The sequence below is a fragment of the Parus major genome, chromosome 3, assembly GCF_001522545.3.
Source record: "Parus major isolate Abel chromosome 3, Parus_major1.1, whole genome shotgun sequence".
Lineage (NCBI taxonomy): Eukaryota > Metazoa > Chordata > Aves > Passeriformes > Paridae > Parus > Parus major.
This window is the reverse complement of record NC_031770.1, coordinates 68881019-68901727: the sequence shown is the minus strand read 5'-3', so window position 1 is coordinate 68901727 and position 20709 is coordinate 68881019. Positions and strand designations below refer to the sequence as shown.

Below are 20709 nucleotides of genomic sequence, written 5' to 3'. Positions count from 1 at the left end.
GGATTTGTTTTGATGATAGTGGATTTAGAAACATTGAATCATTTTGTGTGTTCTGATAAAAAGGCACACATGCTAGGGATGGGGTTGGGGATATTTTCACAATGATCTAAAAAAACCCCAAAACCCAAGCCCTGAATGTTTGCTTCATCAATTGTTTTGCTTCTTATACAGAATTTTCACAATGATAACATTACTCTGTGAATCCCCAGCTAATGATTTAGTCAAGGTTACACTTTGCTACCTAGTGCTACCTTTGTGGTTAAATGTAGCTACTTTCTTTCTTTATCACAGCCATGTGCTTGCTTTTGTTTTATCCCATATCTACATTTACTTTTTTTCTCTTGACTTGCAGGTCTTTGCCAAAACCAAACCCCCAAAAGGTCTTTATGTCTATGGAGATGTTGGTAAGTTTTGTTTGCATCCAATGGATTTTTTTCAAAATTCACATCTATTCAAATTCTGAAGTGTTTAAAAGCTTTGTGTTTATGTAACTTTATTGGTTTAATGAATTAAACAATGGTTTAATGTTACAGAATGCAACATTATGATGTTATTTAATATAATTACACTCTGGATCTAGTGTACATGTTCACAGTGCTGGAAGCTGATTGGACCACATTACTATGTGTAGTGGTTTCCAGCGTTACCCATTCACTAGAATTTAAGAATGCAATTTAAGAATTTGGGAAGTAATTGTGGGAGAGAATTCATATATTCTAATTGCAACAGTGCAGCATGAAAACATACTTGCTTTCCAAATGAAATACTAACATGTTTTATTGATGTATGGCAAGTAATTTGTGCAACTTTTGGGCCATCTCTGTATTTTGAAACAGAAAAATAAAAATGTAGTTGTTCCAAGTTTTTGAACAGAAAACATAACTGTTCCTCACAGTAGTCTGGTCTTTTACTTACCCTGTGGAAAATGGTTGTTTCATTAGGGCCAAACTAACAGTCATTACTGTAATCAGTACATACTTCTCTTAAATTAACTATCTGTTGAGTGTTTTTTATTGCTCTTATTTGAAGGCACAGGAAAGACAATGGTGATGGACATGTTCTACTCTCACTTAGAAGTAGAAAGGAAAAAGAGAGTCCATTTTCATGGCTTCATGTTGGATGTACACCAGAGTAAGTGCAGACACAGGTATTGACAAGGATTTTGTAAAATACAGTATCTATTAAAAAGTCTGTCTCATATTCATATTAATCACTGTAATTTTATTTAAATATTTAAGCATAAAGAAAAATTTAAAAAATAGGAGAAAAGTTAAAGCATTTTAGCATTGTTTATCATGCCAGCATAGATATTAATTGCATATTATTTCTCAAGTATCTTTTCTGAAAGAAAAATATACATACCTCATTGTATATATAGCTCAAGTGTATTGGTTAGAATAAAATCCTTAACTAAATGTTTTCCAGGTACCAATTAGCTTACCTGAAATTGAAGAAGATGATTGCTAAGACTGAAAACATGAAGGTTAAACTCAATCTGTATTTTGAATAAGTAGTAACTAAATCAGCTATAAATGCCAAGGGGAATGGGAACTATTCTGGATGACTAACTTAGTAAAACTGTCAGCAATTTAGAGGAAAAAAGTAATAGAAAGAAGTGCATCCTAAGATTCAGAAAATGTTCTGATTGGCTGAATAAGGCGCTTTGTTTTTACAGGAATGCTGTTCTAGATATTTTAAAATTTGCTTCTGTTTCTAAATTCTGTGACCTTATAATACTGTCAAATTGTTAAATATTGCTGCATTTTACAAGTGTTGTGACAGCTGGATTTTTCTTGGGAAGCTTTCACTCATGTAAATAACTTGAGCCACTTTTTAGTGCCCACTTTTCTTCATTGCTGGGTCACTTGAGATTTTCTGTTTCCATTTCTTGTCAGTTGCGCTTAAACTTAACAAATGTAGCTTCCTTCTGCAGGATCTTTTTTTTCAGAATCTTTGTTTATATTCAGATGCAATACAATCCATGAGACAGTAAAGTATGGATTTAATAATTTTACTTTGTGCCATTATCATCATCTTCACATATTGAAGTGTAACTGTGCTATGTCTGCCTTCTTTTAGCCAATTGCATTCTAAGAATGTCTTCAGAGCAATATAAAGCAACAATTTGTATCAGTTTATAGAATATAAAGTGTAGGTGAATAGCATTCAAGATGTTTTTGACATTGTTTTACATCTTTCTAAACAAAATAAGAATCACAAAATCTGTGGGCTTTTAACTGTTGTGTGGATGTGGTTGAAAAGTGTTTTACCCTCTTGAAACTGGTTTAAGTTTGAAGTTTTCTTATTTTTACTGGATCAGTTTATTTTTTATTTGTTAGCTAAATAATTTTGTTCTTCCTATCTTAGAAAAAGAAGTAAGAAATAGTTGTTCTTTTCTGTTTTATTATCCAAGGAATACATCGCCTTAAGCAGAACTTACCAAAGAGAAAAGCAGGATTTATGGCCAAATCATATGACCCAATTGCACCTGTGGCAGAGGAGATAAGCAAAGAGGCTGCGCTCCTGTGTTTTGATGAGTTTCAGGTAAGAGGTCATAAATTACTCCTTCACACTTCTTTGTAAGATCAAAAGTAATTTTATGAAGTTTCACTTCAAGGGAAGCTTCATAAAATTACTTTTGATCTTAAAATAGGATACTTGTTACTGCTAGTATAGTATTTGAATCACTGGCCAGTAGAAGTTAAAGACTAAAAGTCACCTCACAGTTGTGAAGATGGTGGGCTTTGGGGTTTTTTTCCCACAACAGACAAGAAGCAGGTTAGCATTGTGAGTCCCCTTACAGTGCTTTTGTTTGCCAGTCACTGATCATTCAAGGAGGTATTAGAGTTTTCCTGGAGGCTCATGAATACTTCATTGCAGGGGCCATCATCCTGTACTGAGTCTGTACACTTCCACCTGATGCTTGGTTGCCACTGATCTTTGCCTTTGTGGTTCATATAATGTAACAAACACTCTAAATGTGATTAAAGATTTTAAGAAACTTCTATTGAATTTAATGTGAAAATTAAAAATGAGTATGTAAAATGATCTTTGCCCAAGCTAACTTGATTATTTCATCTGTTTTGCATAGTTTGTGAATATTAAGGGCATGTCACAAACTTAAATGTAAAATTCTTTATAACAATGTTTAATAAAAAAACTAGAGATATTTGTCAGCTTTAACCAGCTGAGATATTTTTTTTCCAATTCTGAGAGAAAATGCAGAGCAACAGATCTATGTTAGTTCTCAAATCACCAACAGTAAAATAATCTATTAACTGTTAATTGTCTGTTATGGTGTTAAATTAATACATTTCTGAAATGGTTGGAGCAGTTTATATCTCTCAGCTTTTATTTTGCAAATCTGCACACTTGAGGAAATAACTGTTCATGGTCAGCTCCCATGAAAGGAATTTTGGTCAAGTAACAGTTGTTCTTGTTTTAAGTTTCTCTTGCATTTTTCAAGCAGGGGTGGTCCTTTGTCCCGTGGTTTCAGAATGTGTAGGGTCATTGCAATTGCTGCTGTTTGATCATTTAATTTGTGCTGCCAGTGAATACGATTATGCTGGGCTTCCAAAACCTGAGTGTAAAATCTAAATACAGAGACAATTGTACTTACACTGTGAAGAAATGGGAAGGTTTGGAGAGGGAAGTGTTAACTATCACAGCATTAAATGCTCAAATGATAGAAAATGGCTGTACCATGTATCAGTGTAAATACCTGTTTTTCTGTATAAATGCTCACTGCTTTCATGTTGCAGTATTGCAGTGTTTACAGACTGTCTGTCATGTTTCCACATTTTGAAGGGAGAGACAATGGTATTTTTTCTTTCCAGGCTGATTACCTGCTCCCCCTGCTGACTTGCTTGAGGTACACCAATGACTTCAGTTGTAAAAATCACCTGTTCTGTTGAACTGTTGCAGTTGGGAAATTAATACACAAACTATACTTTAAAATATGTTTCCAAGACTTTGCATTGTTAAGTGAATTTTTAAAATCTACTCTGTTTGGGTATATTAATTTTCCAAAATCACAGATTTCTGAATGGCTGGATTTCTTGACTGATTTTCTGTACTGTGGAACTCTACACAGGTGTTTCCTGTTTAAAAGGAGTTCTAGCTTTCTGAAATTTTGCAGAAGGCACTGAATTTGGGATAAGAAACCCTCTGCTGAAATAATCATAAAGTAGTGCAGTGACTGGAAGAGGAGTTCACATGGTGATACAATTAATATTAATAATAAGGAGCCATATTTAATTTGGGATGTTTGCAGCTCATTTCTGTAGTGGAGATCATGGCTTTATTTCCCTGCAATCTGATTTACCCATATTTAAAGAATTGCTAGATTGAACTGGAACTGGAAAGAGTTGCAGGCTAAGAGCATACACTGCTCTGACTTGTGGACAAAGCACCTCTCTGTTTTGACAGATGAAAAGTGAGGTTGTTTTGGCAAAATAATTGTGTGTGGAGACAACATCAGAAAACTATTGGGATTTCCTTTAAACACTTCAAGTTGCTTTCAGATGCCTGCTGAACAAGAAAAGTAGAATGAGTTGAAATTAGTAATTTACTTATCTTAAAACAGAAATTAATGTGTGGTATTTTAAACAGGGACAGCAAAACATATTGCTCCTTTTGCAGAGGAAACCAAATGCAGAACTTCAGGAAACAAAAGCATTGCTGAGGTTGCATTTTCCTCATTGACAATGGGCTAAAGCAAAACAGAAGTATTCCAAAGTGAATCTTCCTGCAAAACCCAGAGAATTATTAAGCAAGTGGAGAATTGACTAATTGATCTAGAAAAATATTTCACTACTTCTTTTAAAAGTAATTTTCTGTGTTCCAAAGTATTGTTGTATTAAAAAAGAGAATTATGTTTTAATGTTTCTTTGTGCAAATACTGTGTGATGGCCAGGACCTCAGTGATGGCACTATGCTTCTGTGTTTGTCCATTTTGAAGCAGGATTTTGTCAGCAATCCTGAGCTCAGGCTGTCAGGTTGTTAAGGCATTGCTATGTCTTCCTGATCTTTGTCATACAGTTAACTGGAAATATTAAAATATTCTTTTAATCACAAAAGTCTTAAGCCATTCTAAAAAGTCTTCATTTTGAGGAAAAACCCTAAAATTAAGCCATTTATAATTATGATATTTCAGAACACAGGGTGGCTAGCAGTGACCAAATAACTATACACAGGTAATTAGAAGCTCTAATTTTGGCAGGGGACTGTAAGCTATGTTAGTATTGATAAAGAAACCAGAGTCCCTCCTTCTTGGGAAGCCGAGTGACCATGCAGTATTAGCCTTAAGGTACCAATGGTACTATTTGGATTACAAAAATGAACAATTTAGAGAGTTTTTACTAACCTGCATTCTATTAAAAGCCTCTAATAAAAATTAGGCTCTTATTTTTGTGCTAATACTAATTGCTGATAATACATGCTTATGTTTGTCATTCATTACGTGGAACTGTACCAATCAGTGGCTGACTGAGTCTCAGGCACTTACACATGTAAATTAACTATTAGTCTAGTGTCTTCTCTTTTTTTTTTTTCCTTTTTTTTTTTTTTTCTCTTAAATGCTAATGAAATTTCTCCATTCTCTCCCCTAGCAGGCCCTCCTTATTGGTAATTTGTAGACTTTGCTTTTATTATCAGTTGCAATAAATGCTGGATACAGTAAAAACATGAGAACTTACAATCCTTTAGTTACTGTCTTCTACCTGCTTTACAGTGTTGAAATTTATTGTCCTTCCTAAGTTGCATTAGATAAAAAGAGGGTTTTGGGGTTTTTTTTTGTGTTATTGTTTTGTTTTGTGTTTTTCTTTTCCTTGTTTTTGTAATGGAGCTCAGAATTCTGTATCAAATAACAATTCTGATTAATAAGAGAATGTTACTGTTTTGTTTTATGTGAGCATTAATACTCTTTCATTCCCTGTTTGCTAAAGATAGCATGCTTTGTAGTACTATTAAACAAAAAGGTTTGTTACAAAATTATACCTATTATAGAATTTTAAAACTTGGCTTTTAGGTGTGCTTTGTGGTACAAGAAATTCAGTTAGCCCTAGGATGCACATCTAGAGTGATTCCTTGTGTGTCTTCTTTTTTTCAGGAATGGGACAAGTTCCTAAATTTTAGTATCCAGAAGAAATAAATTATTGATAAGTGAAACATAAGCAAGTGTATTAAACATATGGTACGATAGTGAATGATGATTTTTTAAAATTTCAGATCTTTTCAGATTTAGGGAGCAGAGATATGCAAATCCAAGCCATGTGTTACAGACTGTGTAAAAGTTAGTTTTTTAAAAAGGAAGAAAAAAATCCCTATTAAGGCATTCATAGAACAAAATGGAAAAAAATCTTTGGAAGAAGGAAACTAGTGTTTATATATTGTTCATTAAGAATAACAATTATTGCTTCAAAACCAGCTGCCAGAAATTTAACATAAGTCTTTTGCCTAAGTCTCTAGTGTAGAATTATCTTTTTTTTTTTTTTTTTCTGCCCAGAAAAGTCATTTGGGAGTGGGAGAATTATGGGGGATGGAGGGGTGTGGAGTAGAAGAAAACATTATGCTGGGTAAAATCTTTCTTCACATGTTTTGCCATCACAGCATACACATCTAAGGTGGTGAAAGCACAGCAATCTGTCAATCTCTTGTGTAATGGGAGTGTATAATTCTCAGCATGCCACCACTGGTTTATTACCTCAGAACTGGGGTCTATTTTGGCAAGCCAAAATGCAACAAGTGTCTTTATAATAACCACAGGGACTTCAGGAAAATCAAGTGTAATGATCATAAAGGTGGTTTATGTATTAAGATATGGTGAACTCCTGTAAAATATGAATTGCTGTTTTTTCAGAAAAACTTTATATTTTTTTTACAGCATTGTTCCTGTATCCTTTTATTTCTTGTTACTATAAAGCAAATTTGTTAAATTTTTAAAATTAAGGTACTTAAAGAAATTTTACTTAATGGCTTATCTTGTAGTCATTTTTTCTTCTTACCCCTCCCCAGTATCACTTGTCCTACCCATTTCTATTTTTCATTCGTGTTTTGTGCCTGAAGGTTAGAAGAGGCTGACTGTGCTGGAAGTGACTGCCTGCCTTTTGATTATTCATGGACAGTAATAGAAGGCACTTAAAAAGAACAATGAAATTGCTTATTTTTGTGATGGGCCATCTGTTGAATTGTTTTTTGCAACAATCACACAATAGTATCTATGTCATATCATTCTATTTTCAACAGCAGCTGATTATGTATAGTTGGCTACTTGTCTTTATTTCCGAAGTCTCATGACCATTTTAAATTCACCTCTGCAAACCTTTGCCTCAAAGGTAATAGAAATGTAAAACAGCCGGTGTGTATCTCTTTCTATCTTCTGTTTTTTTTTTTCATGTTGTTCCTAATTAAGTAGGCTCTTAAATGTTTAGGTCTGTTTTCTGTGTCTCCCACCTGTAGTTTTATAATGGAAGTTAACACGGAATAATTTAGCAATTGGTAAAGAAATGGTGGAGTTCCGCAATAAAGAGTGGGCAAGTTTTGAAAGACTATGGTACATTCACTGCTTATTAATTATCCCTTTTATTTTTTTCTCACCAAGCAATAATTAGAATCTTTTTCCATGGCTTTCACTAACAAGCATTTTCCTAGCTACAAAGCCACTTGCAGATCTATTGCAGCAGAAGCTGAAAGCAAGATAAAACAAATCTGTTGTCTTCTCAGGTCACTGACATTGCTGATGCCATGATTCTGAAGCAGCTTTTTGAAAATCTCTTCCAAAATGGGGTTGTCGTTGTGGCAACATCTAACAGGCCGCCAGAAGGTAAAAACAAACATTCTACCAGTATTACCCAAATCCAATGAATCTCAGCATCTTACAAACAATTGCATTTATGTCATACAGTACTTAATACTAATGAACTCTCCAGACTGCAAGAACCGGGGATATTCCAGCTTGTCCCCTGCTTTTTCTTGTTCTTAAAGAAGAAAGGTTTTTCACTTAATCTTTCCCCTTCTTTATCTCAAACTCAGAGTGTTCCTTCCTCCACCATTCTCAAAACCTGTGTTTTCTGATCTCCTCTACTCTATCCAAACCAGTGAGAGGGTGTCTGGGCACGGGGCAGTTGAGGAGGGATAAAATATCACCTGTTTTGAATGTGTTTAAGGATAGGGAAAGATCAGATCCTTCAAAAGAAGGGAAATGAGATTGCATTCCTTCCCAGTTCCTAACTCAGAAATTTGCAGATGTAGTCTACCAGCCTGAAGGAAAGCCAGTCACCAAGATGCCATTCTTACATTCTTATTAAGTGGTTTGAGGGAATTAAGTGGACAGTTGTTTCCATTTCTACCTCTTTTTTTATAGTGACTAGTCACTTATAGTGACTAGCTAAGTAGATTCTTCTATGAAGTCACCAAATCTTTATGGGTTTTAAACATGCAGTAACAATTTTTTTGTAGAGGAGAAAAATGTTATGTTGTATAATGTTAGCAGTTAGCATAATGCATAAACTTTTGTGACATTTCAGATTGATCAATTTCAAATACTCAGGAGTTACCTTATTTCTAATTGTAGCAACCATTAATTTTCCTACCCAAATTAATTGAGTAAAAGACAGTCACTAATGATAGGCAATTCTACGATGAGCTTTATTTTAGAATAAAAAACAAACAACAAAAAACAAAAAAAAAAAAATCCCACCCAAATGTTTTTCTTAAGGGAGAAAATATTTCCCATTGGCTTATTTTCCTTTTTTTGCACAAACAAGATGAAATTGTACCTTCTGTAGTTGCGCCGACTTCAGATAGACTGAATGCTGGTGCTTTACTCGCTTGAGAGCCATCATTTTCGAAGCACTGCACTTTAAAGTTCGGGAGAATTTTTTATCATAGCGTGAAAATTGTAGTTAATGTTTTAAATCAAGAAGTCATTTTGTGATCTCTGTTGTTGTCTGGATGTTTTTCATATATATTAAGTCACTGTATCAACCTGAAATACATCCACCTGTATTAAGTACCCCAGAGGATGTCAAGAACAGCATTTCCAGAGCTGAGTTATGTTACAGTCCAGGTGTTGGCTGATGCCTTTCTCTTCTTTGGTCACTATTCCTGCATGCTCATGGTGTATCTGGCATCCCCCTGCAGGAAAGGGAGTTGGGTTAGTGTAATATGCCACACCAATATCTAAGACTGAATGTAGAGATTATTTTCTTGTGGATGCAAAGGGGAAAAGTGGCTTTTTTAGTAGAGAGCAGATGTGCCCAGCTGCTGACCATTAGTGATACATGTAGCTGTGTTGAACAGGAGAATGTGAGGGGAAATACTGAGGTTGTATTTGAGGAGTCCTGGCTTCATGTCTCCACCAAAATGACTGTTTATTTTTCTGATCCTCATGAAACAGAGACATGATACAAAGCTCATAGCCCTCTTAGCTGAAGAACTGATGGGAGTAGCTGTCTTACACTACTGTTACATTTTCACTGATTTTTGCAAGTAAATATGCAATTGATTGCTGTGTATTTTAACAAATGTATGACCACTCTGATTGGCTGAGTTGGGAATGAGCATGATACATGGCTTCCTAGAACTTTGTTAGTAATTAGGATAATGGAATTGCCTTTGCTGATCATTTTCTAAATGTTCTGCATACATATCAAATTTTGTGAAAGCCATTCTGTAAGTGCCCTGATGGTGTCTCATGGGTGCAGCATCTTCTGTCCACTGTGAGGTCTTGGTAAAGCATAAAAGCTTTAGTATAGCTGTTGCCTTCAGGCCTTATGGGGAATAGAAAGGATAATCATGACCTGGCATGTGCTTTGTGTGAAATTTTGGTGATATCTCTGCCAGCTGTCTGTATTCTCTTATTCATTCCTTCTGTCAGTTATAGGTGTTAAGCTGCCTTTTTATAAGGCTTCCAAATATTAATGAAACAGCAGATACAGTTTTAAGTGATTGTGTTTTCAAAGAAGAAGTCATTCTGTTATGAACTTGTTGGGCAGATGGATAATTTTCAGAGAAGAAAGTTTATGTTGTATAAATATATAGAAAAAAGTAAGATGAAAATGCTGCTTTGCATTTTTTTTAATTTGTTTTTTGTTTGATAATGCAGATTGCATTTTGTTACATAACGTACAATTTTTTTTCTTTATTCAGTAGTATTTTTAGCAACTTTGCCTAAGTTTACATACTAATTTAATTTTCAGTTTTTTGGCCTTAGGGGTGATCTTTATTCTTGCTTTTGAAGAGGGGGTGTACCTGGCAGAATTGCTAGAAGATAAAATGTACCGCAGTGCACTGAGCAAGAATAATGTTGCCTTTGTAAAGACAAAAGTGTATTTTTAGTTTATGTGAGTTTTTTGTACTCTGCCAAATATTTGGATATAGCAGTTCCATAGTTTGGCCTCACTATCTATACCAATGTATACACAGCATTACAAATATTTTTATACCCTCACTTTAAAACAGATGCTGTTGTAATTTCTTCTGCTAGAATTAGTTATATGTCATTAGAGATCTAAGTAATTTTTTTCTCCCTGCCATTTTCACACTTCCTCAGGATATTCCTTTCTTTCTTGATGTTGTATTGAATTTGCATACAGTGAAAGAAGAGAAATGGATTTTAGCTCTCCTTTACTGCCTTTTGTTCCTCCTCCTGTCTTTAGCAATACTGAGTTTTATTTGCTAGACTAGAAGACAAGCCAATGTTATTAAGACTAAGTAGCAAAATGGTACTGATTTCCTTTCTTTCAGATCTCTATAAAAATGGTCTTCAGAGGGCTAATTTTGTACCATTCATTGCTGTGCTGAAGGTAAGGAGAGCCACTTGTTCAACGCTTTTCAGTTTTTCCTACTTCATTAATGAATTTGTAGAAGATTTTTAGAGGATTGTTTTGATGCAAATTTCCAGATTATGTATATCTGCCTTAACTATTTCAAGCAAAACTAATTGAAGCTAAGGCAAGAAGGGACTTTTTCCTTCTGGAATTAACATGTTTTTAAAGCTGGACTTTGTTAGCATGACAAAGTTATCTTTTTGACAGGGCAGCAGAAAGTGTTTGTTTGGATAAGACTTTCCTGGCAGTGCATGTGTGCTGTGAAACATAGTGTCAGTCAAACATTTATATTGTTTATTTGTACTTGTGGATATCTTACATTTGTAATGCTAGAACAGTTTGCTGTTACTTTGATGTAAGGAAAGTAGGGTTTGTTTTGTATCCCTCAATTACCTTGTTTCTGGGTCTTTCTTGTATGTAAATAGTTTTTTTTCAGTGGCTGTGAGGCTTCACATAATGTTCAACAAGCAGCAGCTCTGAAGCAAGCTTCCTTCAGTCTGCGTGTTGTGTTGAGTTGTAACTCCAACAGCTTCATTTAAATTTAAAAATAGAGGCTCCTTCCTCTGTGAATAACACAATTGGTGCTTATTTTGCTGTTAAAAAGAACATAAGCTGAAATGACACTTTAAAGTTCTGGACAAGTTGCAGATATTTTTTATTCTCCAGCTACAATTGTATTGTTATGGTATTGAAGGCTAACATACAGCTCTCGTATCCTGCTCTGCCTGGATTGACATGACATGTAAAATGGAAATAACAGTGTTTCTCTACCTCACAGAAGTATTGCTAGAATAAATTCATAAATAATGTTAACTATAATGCTATCTAGGATAAAAGAATTGTAAGGTAGAGTTTAGGTAGGTTTGGCTTTGTGATAGGAGATTTGGAATTGCTGAATTGATGCATTGACTGGATGTTTCTGCTCAGGTGGTAAAGCGGTAAAGCAGCTGACAGTGCCTTGCATTTTCATTGGGCCTTTTCAGAATCATAAGATTGCTTAATTGCCTAAGAACCTTTGAAAATCCCATCTAATGTTGACATTTGTACATTTACCAGGTTTAAAAGTTAATATGCCATTGACTTGACTGTGGCACTCTTGTGCATCTCAGAATGGCTGTGTATGAAGTCAGGGAGGTTACCAGTGAGAGTGGTTCTTACTTGGATGGCTTTAAAAAAGTAAGGAACATAAAAATAAATGACCAACCACTTCCGTTTCAGATTCTTGAAAAGGGTTTATTTTGTAACTGTCTGCATTGGATGAGAATTCCCAATCATGAAGTATTTTGAAGCATAGAAGTTGCATTTGCATTTGCTTTTTGAAATGCAGCAACTGTGGCAAATAATTCTTTTCTATATGTCTTTCTTTGTTGGCTCCTAGTTTTCTCCCTGATAAACATAAGGCTCTTTCATTTCAGTGATCATCAGGCTTTAAGAATACCTATCATGTATGCTTATTTATAGTTTCTTTTTTCTCTTTTTAGCTAGCTGAATTAAAAAAATGTGAAATGTAGTTTATGCATCAGAACACCTCATCAGGACTGGGAAGGTAATCAAAAATTTTTTAGTAGGGAGCAGATGGAATGCTGAGAGAAGTAATAAAGGTGGCTTAGTTTAGAGAATGGAGTACTGCAAAAACAAACAAGTAGCACAACCTAGACTAGAGGCAGATTGATATTATCATCATAATGAAGGAAGGGAGAAGCAAATGTTAACACAATTCACAAGGGCCTTTCTAAAATACTGGATTTCCTATCGTCATTCTTTTTCCCAGCACCTTTGTGTTTTAACACTGCTCTAAATATATGTGCCTTCAATGTCACTTTAGTAAGTATTACCAATGTAATATTATTTTTTCCCAAAGACATAACAACCAAAAGGTGGATCAGAGAAAGCTTATTCACAAAATGCTTCTCTGACCCGGGTTAGAAAGTGGAAGGATAAGGGCACAGTATTAAAATTATTAATCAAAAAATAGCAAAATCTACATTTTTAATTCAATACAGCAGAAGTCAGCATTTACAAATCACGTTGGAATGTATTCTAGAGTAATATTTTACTGTGGACCTTTATGTTACAAAGGTGTGGATAAAACTACATTGATACTCTGTCTTTGACAGTTTGAGAAATACAGATTTAGGCCTCACCCATGTGTGATGGCTTTGGTGTGAATGGATAAAGTAGCTTCTGCCTCACCTGTGCATAATTCTGTGACTAGGAAATGTAAATACGATTTCTTCTAGGATTTTTGTGAAAATGTGAGGGAAAATACTGCATTGTTTGCTTGCAAATGTTTGATTTTCTGTCTTCTTTACCTTTCCCTCACTCCAAGCTGTGTGTGCCTGTGGTAATGTCGGTCTCATCTGACCTGTCCCCTGGTACTGGCTTTGACAGCTGGGACTGAGCTGGGCTCAGAGCCTCCCAGAGGGCTTTTGTCTGGGGTTTAGCAGGAGTGAATAGGTGGGTTGGTTTTGTTTGTTTTTTTTAATAAGGAACTTTTATGATCATAAATTTTAAAATAAGACTTGAGCACTAAAAGTAGTTCAAGTTCAACACAGGAGTTTCAAATTGCTTTAAATGTTCTTGGGAAGGTGGAATGAATGGAAAGCATTGGCAGTATAGTTCTGTGAAGAAATGCTTCACTTGAAATAGGTTTCAGGCTCTTTTCATTCCTCATCAGTGGAACACATAGTTTCTAGATACCTGGGTAACTGTTACACAAATATCTTTTCTTGTCTTCAAATGATCAAAAGTAATGGTTTCTTCCCTAGATCTAGAGTTACCCATGTTCATCCTCAATTTTGTTTTTATTTTCTTGTCTGTGGAATTCCAGTATCTGTGTTGAGTTCCTGTTTCTTACAAAGATAATTGCAAAACGGTTTCTGTGGAATAAGCAAAAGGGTAAAATAGTACTCTAGGGAAGATACAGTTATCTTCCAAAGTTTGTCCATATTGTCTTTCTAGGTGGTAGATTATTGGGGCAAGTGACGGTTGTGTGGGGTTGCAACTGAAAAGTTCCAATTTTTAGAGCTACATGAAAGCTGCAGATCCTACAGCTGGTGGCCACATCAAAGCCCCAGGTTTGTGCTGTTGGGCAGGTCAGTAACACCACTGGCAGCTTTTCCTGTCCTGTGTGTGTTCCCTGTTCAATTCTTATCTTATCCCAGTGTTTTCTTTTGAAATATTAAATAGTTTGAGATGTATTTTTTCAGTGATTCCTTAATCCTGTAACTCCAGGTTTTTATAAACAGGGGAAAACTCTGAGTTGATCAGCTCATCATTGTGGCTGTAATTCTTTGGGACCCAGTATTCCTTATGAAAGGATGTAGTTTCTGCAACAGATAAGAGTACTTCTTCAATCCATGAAATTTTACAAAGATAGAGTTTTACAGAGATAAGAAGCATTAGGAAGAAAAATCTTTTAATTCTATAATTGTAATTTGATTCAGACTCTTCTGATTGAGCTTTTAATCTCCCAGGATCTCTTGCTGAGCATTTTAAAGTGTGTGGAATTCCTATGTGATTTTTTTTTTTTTAAAGACAGTTCTTGAGAAAAACATTCATTGCTCACAGTTAACTTGGTTCAAATGCAGAGAGCAGAAATCCTCCAAAAATTGTTACTCTCAACCTGAAAGAAATATACAAAGTTTCTAAATGTGTTGAAGCTGATTTACAAATAAAGCCATGTATCTTGGAATCACAGAATTGTTAGGATTGGAAAAGACCTTGAAGACTGTGGAGTTCAACTGTTAACCCATCACTGCCACGTCCAACACTAAACCATGTCCCCTAGTGTCACATCTGCATGTCTTTCCTCCAGGGATGGTATCTCACTTCCTTGGGCAGACTGTTCCATTGCTTGGCAAACCCTTTTGGTGAAGAAATTTTAATTCCAGGTCCTTTTTTATTGTGAAGCTTTCCAGCCATTCTGTCCCCAGCCTGTAGAGCCTGCAAGCGGTTGTTGGGAGCCAAGTGCAGGACACAGCACTTGGTCCCATTGAATCTCATACAACCAGCCTTGGCCCATGGATCCAGCCTGTCCAGATCCCTCTGCAGAGCCTTCCTGCCCCTCAGCAGAGCTTTAACAACTTGATGTAAATATGTGAGGCTCCTGGCAGGAAAAAGAGAGAGAAAGCATGCTTTAGTTTACTGTTTTGGTGGTCGTTTTGGCAATATTTAATGAAGACATTTACATCAACCCTTAACTGTTCTGAAATCCTAACTCTAATTCAATGGCTAGTTCAATGTTTCATTCTCTGGAAAATTAGGAAGGAAAGCTCCTCAAATAATTTGTTGTGTAGAGTTTGTAATATGAGTGAGCAGTTCTTGTGATTCCAAAGGTTTCCTGGAAGTGTAGCATAAAGCTTCAAAATGTCAAGCTGTGTTGAAATACCAAGTATGTCACTTCTGTGTTTTGTCAGGTTTTCTTCATGCAGTAGACTTACACTACACTAATTTTTAATTGAAAGTCAAAATGTTTTAAGGCCCTTCATAGTCTGAGTATAACTTTAAAAGACCCAATTTTAGAAAAAAAATGTTTGGCTTTGGCTACCTGCATTTTGCTTTGAGTAAATGGGAAGAATCAGACAGAAATCTGTTGTCAGTAGGACATGAAATTACTTTCAGTGTCTTTTTTCCACTTTTTTTTTTCTTCTTCTGCTATTAGGGACCAAATAATTATTTCTTTTAAAACTGTTTGGTTAAAACGACTTTTAACTGTAAGTAAGCATTGTACACCGCTCTCAAATAGAAATCAATGCATTATTTGTATGCTGTATTCCCCTGTCTTTCTTGAAATCATTAATGATTATTTATTTAGAATGTTGCTGGCTGTGGTTTAATTAAAAGTATACCCTTTCATACAAAGCAGGAAACTGGGGAATTTAAAAGTATTTTCAGTTTTCAATAGCTTAGTATGAGAATGTGAAAAAGACTTGTTTAAAAAACATTTAGAGCTGCCCCTAAGGAAATTGTGGGAGTTAGTTTTGTACAAAGGCATTTGGTAGATATAAAATGTCTTTGATGGTGCAGTCAGCTTTTGTCCAACCACCTGTGTGAGAAATGCAGGGATTTGTTGAGTGGCGGATCTGCCTCTCTCTTCCCCCCCTCCCAAAAAAGTCATCTCCTTGATGAAATTGATTTGTCAGTTTGTTCCAGTCTAATGGTGTGATAGCCCAGCAGCTTTCAGTATGTTGAATAGTTAAAACCTGCTTTTGAGGTCAGTGTCAGCCACTCTGACCCCTGTGAACTGTCACCTGAGTCAGAATTGCAGGGATTAGGCCTTTGATATTGTGATGGCTTCGCCTATCAATTGACTTTTTCATTACTGAAGATGTTGGGCCTTTTGTTTCCCTTCTTAGTATGTAACCAAGCAAACTCCTAAGTAGAAGGAGCATTTGTTCTTGTTCTCTCTCTGTGCAAGTAATAGAAGTGCTCATCTTTTGTGAAGTGTACCTAATTAAACACAGAAAAAATAAAAATAGGAAATACAGCATGATTGCAAGTATTTTGTACTGCAAGTATTTTTTTTGAACCTCAGAATAATTTCTGGAAAATCTTAGTTTGATAAATTTGTGAGACTATCAAGTAATAAAGTGTTGTACATAGAAAGCAAGGTGTCAGATTAGAAGCTACCAATCCCTTCTGCATTCAGCCTTCTAAGCTTCTGTGTGTTTGTGTGTGTGTTAAACACAAGGGTTATTTGGATTCTGTAGTTCAGAGCATGTAACTGTTACACTATTTTATAATGTACCTATTGCTTTATTGTGTTCTCAAGGGATGAACTGTTCAGTTTGTTTACCTTTTATATCTGTCTTAGATACTTTCTTCTAGACAGTTTATTTAGATGCAGATCAAAACTTAGTTTTAGGATGAAATAGTTGCTACTGTAGCTCTGTGCCAGACTTCCTGCCTTCTTCCTTTCTTTAATTGTTAGGATTTCTTGAGCTCTTGCTTGGTTTGTTTGCTCCTTGATTAAAATGAGTAAGTGAAAGCATATCATAGATATGGAATAGTTGGTTCCTGCTGTATCAGGATAAATTAGTCTAATTACACGTGGCAGTTCTGTTTGCTTGTGATGTAATGTGAAATGAGGTCCTGCCTCCCCCTAAAAAGCCCGAGCCAATTAATAAAGCTTTTAAGCTCTTTGTCACAGGCCACCGTGGAGGTCTGCAGAGAAGAACTTTAATCCAATAAACATTTCATTTAGATCATGAAAAGAAAGCATGAGGAGAAGCTCCTACAAGAGAGGGTGTTACCAGCAATTCTAGTTGTGAAGAGATGTGAGGAATTTGCCAAATTAACCAAGAGGCCTTCATATTTAACACATAAATGTGTCAAAACTAATAATAGAATAATTTAATTTGAGTTGAACCTTATATTGTTTAGATTCTAAGAAGCCACAACTGTTTTCTTCAAAGACTTTGCTGTTGAGTTGGATGGACAGGGCAAGGGGAGGTTGTGAGAAACCCAGATAGCAAATAACACTGGCCGAAGCTGGTGGAAAGGGGAAAAAAAAAGGAATAGATAATTAGGTGTAATTAGCGTGTATGAATTGTTGTCTCCCTGCCCTTGGCTTGAATAAATTTCAGAGAAAAAAAACCCTAGTGGCAAAACCCCTTTGATGTAAGAAGAGTCATTGTGGTTTGGCAGCATAAAGGCAGTGTTTTATACTTCTTACATAATGGTTGTGATACAGAAAGAGTGAATGGACCCTGCACCCCCCAGCCTGCTTTACAGCAAGGACTTTTGGATTCCCTTGAAACAAAATGCATCAGAAGTTTTCAGTTGTGGGTAATGAGGTAGTGGACCTCATCAGAGCTAAGCGTAAGCCATCTTTAGCCTTTGTTTAGAACTTAATCACTTTTTTTTTTTATTATTATTCTGGGAAATTCAGTTTCGTAAATCATGACTACTTTTTTTTCCTTCCTTTTTTTTTTTTTTCCCTGCCTGCCAACAGTTCTGGCAGGAGCAAAGGCTAATACTGGGGAAAAGAAATACAAATCAAATGTTAAAAAGAAAAACAACAGTATAAAAGAAATCTAGACAAATAACTTCGTCCAGGGTATAATTCCAGTGAAGTACATGTATTGGGATGAATTTGACCCTTAGCTTACGAAACATCATGTTATAAATTCAGTGTGAACTCTTGGCGTTTGTTTTTCACAGAATGCCACAGCTTGCTTATTAGGAGATTGAAAGTTACAGTCATTACTGGTCCTTTAGCAAAACTGGGTGTTATGCAGTGATTTGTGGTTTGCAGGTGGGTTTTTTATCTTTTGTATTTATTCTTATTCTGCAAGGAAGATTTTTTCCAAAGTGATGTGAAATGAGGAGCACTGTTCAGTGTAATTCTTAGTGCATGAAGTTTACTCTGCCATTCTTCTGTTCCCTGACTGGAAAAAGGAGAGGCTACTTGTCTCCGAGCCGGCACAGCCACATCTGTACCTCCTGAATTCTTTCACTTTTGTTTGAATATCTGAAATACTATTCACAGAACAGTACATTTTAAGAGTCTCTCTTTTTATTCATGCACCATTATTTTACAAGTTAATTGTCTATTTTTCCTCTTCTTAGGGGGTAGCTGATTTGTAGCTAGACATTAAAATAAGTTATTGAAAAGTTGTACAATAGATCGTATGTTCCTTGTGGTAGCAAGAATGGTGGGGTTTCTTAGTTGTTAAAGTTTTGAAGGCTGTAATGTAAACTTGTGCAACTTTCACTGAATGAGTTTTGCCTCTCAATTTATCTGTGCTAAACTCTTCAGTTTAAAGTTTAAATGTTCTTGTCACAAGTGTAAGAAAAAGATTGATTGAAAAAGTTATATTTGGCAATATTTCTTTTCCCAGATCTTTGTGCTCTAAGTCCAATGAAAAATAATTCACAAGCAAAATGTTTGTTATCCCAAATCAAATGAAGAGTGATTACTTTCCCTGGTATTGTACGGGATTCTTGGATGACATTTAGAGTGTTTTCCTCAAAATTTGTTCATGTGATTCTTTGGTGTTTGGTTTTTTATGTGGCTTTTTTTTTTTTTTTTAAGTTTTGTTACAGTGTTTGCAGTTGGAATAAGCATAAAGTATTTGAGGTTATTGTAGTGATTTCCCATATTTCCTTATTGCAAAAGAATATAGGAGAAAAGACTGTAAAAAAAATCCTTAGTTAACCCTGTAAAGCATTGCATGTTTTGTAGAGCAAATAGCCTTTTCTGCTTGAAGTTAATTTGGTCTATGAAAGGCAATAGCTGAATATCATGCCAGATAAGTAATTATTCCTGATTGTAATGTTGGGGTTTTTTTTCAGGTATAGGTCACAGGAAATTCAGTTAGGGTAGAGTATGTACAAAGCTAAGAAATATGCAGATTTTCTGTTGTAAGATTGTGTAAAAATTATTTACAGTTAATACTTGCACAAAGGTTAGAAAGGTTGATGAAGTGATATTTAGTTTTGCTTTACTATTCACTGCATGTCAGAATGTAATTATGACTGATTCATGAAACTGTCTTAGCAATGAACCATCTTTATTAAAATGCTGATCAAGAAGAGAGCTGACAGTAATAAAGAATAGAACACTTTAGTCTTGTTGCTTTTGAATGATTGCTAATTACCCCAGAGGTCATGTATAGTGCTTATGAGGATTCATTGACATTTTCTTTAAAGTCTACTGTTTCAACAACATCTGAACAAGGAGACAAAAACTATATGTACATCCAACAATGCTTGGACCAAGTTTTTTTCTACAACCAAATACCTGGTGATTCCCTTTTTCCTTCCTCCTCTCCCTGAGTACATCTCAGTCCCATGGATTAGTGGAGAAGAAAGTTAGGAGTGCTACAAAGTTAATTAATTTCCATTTTTTTGTTTATGCTTTTTTTGTTTTCAAGTAAGACAAAAGGATAAAAGGAGCAGCCTTTTGAAGGTCCCTCACCTGTACCATGCATGCTCATGACAGTCTAGTTGATCTTGTAGAGCTGCACCAGAGAGGAAACTGTGCTTACCCTTAGACACTTCTCTCAGCATGCTGTGGACAGATCTGTCCAGCTCATGAGTTCCAGATGGACCAGAGTGGCATTCTGAAATTTCACATTCTGGTGCCTGTCACATGTTAGTGACACTTTCAGAGTATTACATATATATATATATATATATATACTGAATTGAAAAGCTGTGGGTATGTTTTGTATATCAGCAATCATTTTTTCATTGATACTACACTTTTTTTTAAGGTGATTCTTTTTCTACCATAGTTATGGAAAATGCCAGTTATAATGGTATCCTTTGGATGGAGAAAGCTTTTATTGAAATTGCTTAAGGAAGAATTTTAAGAAAGAAGAAATAATATTCTAGTTGATAATTTAACACTATATAGAGTCAAATAATGAAAAATAAAAATGTTTAAGTCCGGTGAGATTTGTTTACCTGAGGAACTCTTTTGCTGTTAGCTGGTGACTCTCATCACATGTCTGCATGGTGTGTGATGTGGGAGAACATCTTAGGCTGAATGTAAATGTATTAGAAAAGTGATTGCAAATGAATGATCTAATTATTTTCCCATTTGCTGGAGGAAAGGAGTATTAGTGATCCTGTGTATTGCTAATAGAGACCAAATCAGAGGATGCATTTGAAAAGGAGGATGAGACCTATGCGAAAAATGTGGTTCCTTTTCCTCAGAAAGAGTGGCTGGAAGTTGCACTTCTTAGATAGGCATGGTTACTAACAGTAGGTGTTCTAATGTGCTTGTTCAGAGGCCAAGAGTATTGATGCAGCTTTGCCTGCTTGGGGATAGAACTGGACTCTTCTTTGCTCATATGGGAAATGAACATTTGATACTGCAGATATAGTGCTGCCACTGCAATTTCCAGGTGTCTGGTTTGACCCAGGTGAG

General features: G+C 35.4%; 1 protein-coding gene across 1 annotated transcript in view; it reads left to right on the top strand.

The window, feature by feature from the left end:
• Nucleotides 1–20709, top strand: part of AFG1L (AFG1 like ATPase) — a 66410-nt gene that overhangs the window by 15232 nt on the left and 30469 nt on the right. Inside the window, exons 3-7 of the mRNA XM_015622143.3 lie at nt 353–404; nt 1030–1131; nt 2414–2544; nt 7723–7822; nt 10747–10805. Coding sequence (XP_015477629.1) covers nt 353–404; nt 1030–1131; nt 2414–2544; nt 7723–7822; nt 10747–10805 — 444 coding nt within the window. The remainder of the gene's footprint in view (nt 1–352; nt 405–1029; nt 1132–2413; nt 2545–7722; nt 7823–10746; nt 10806–20709) is intronic.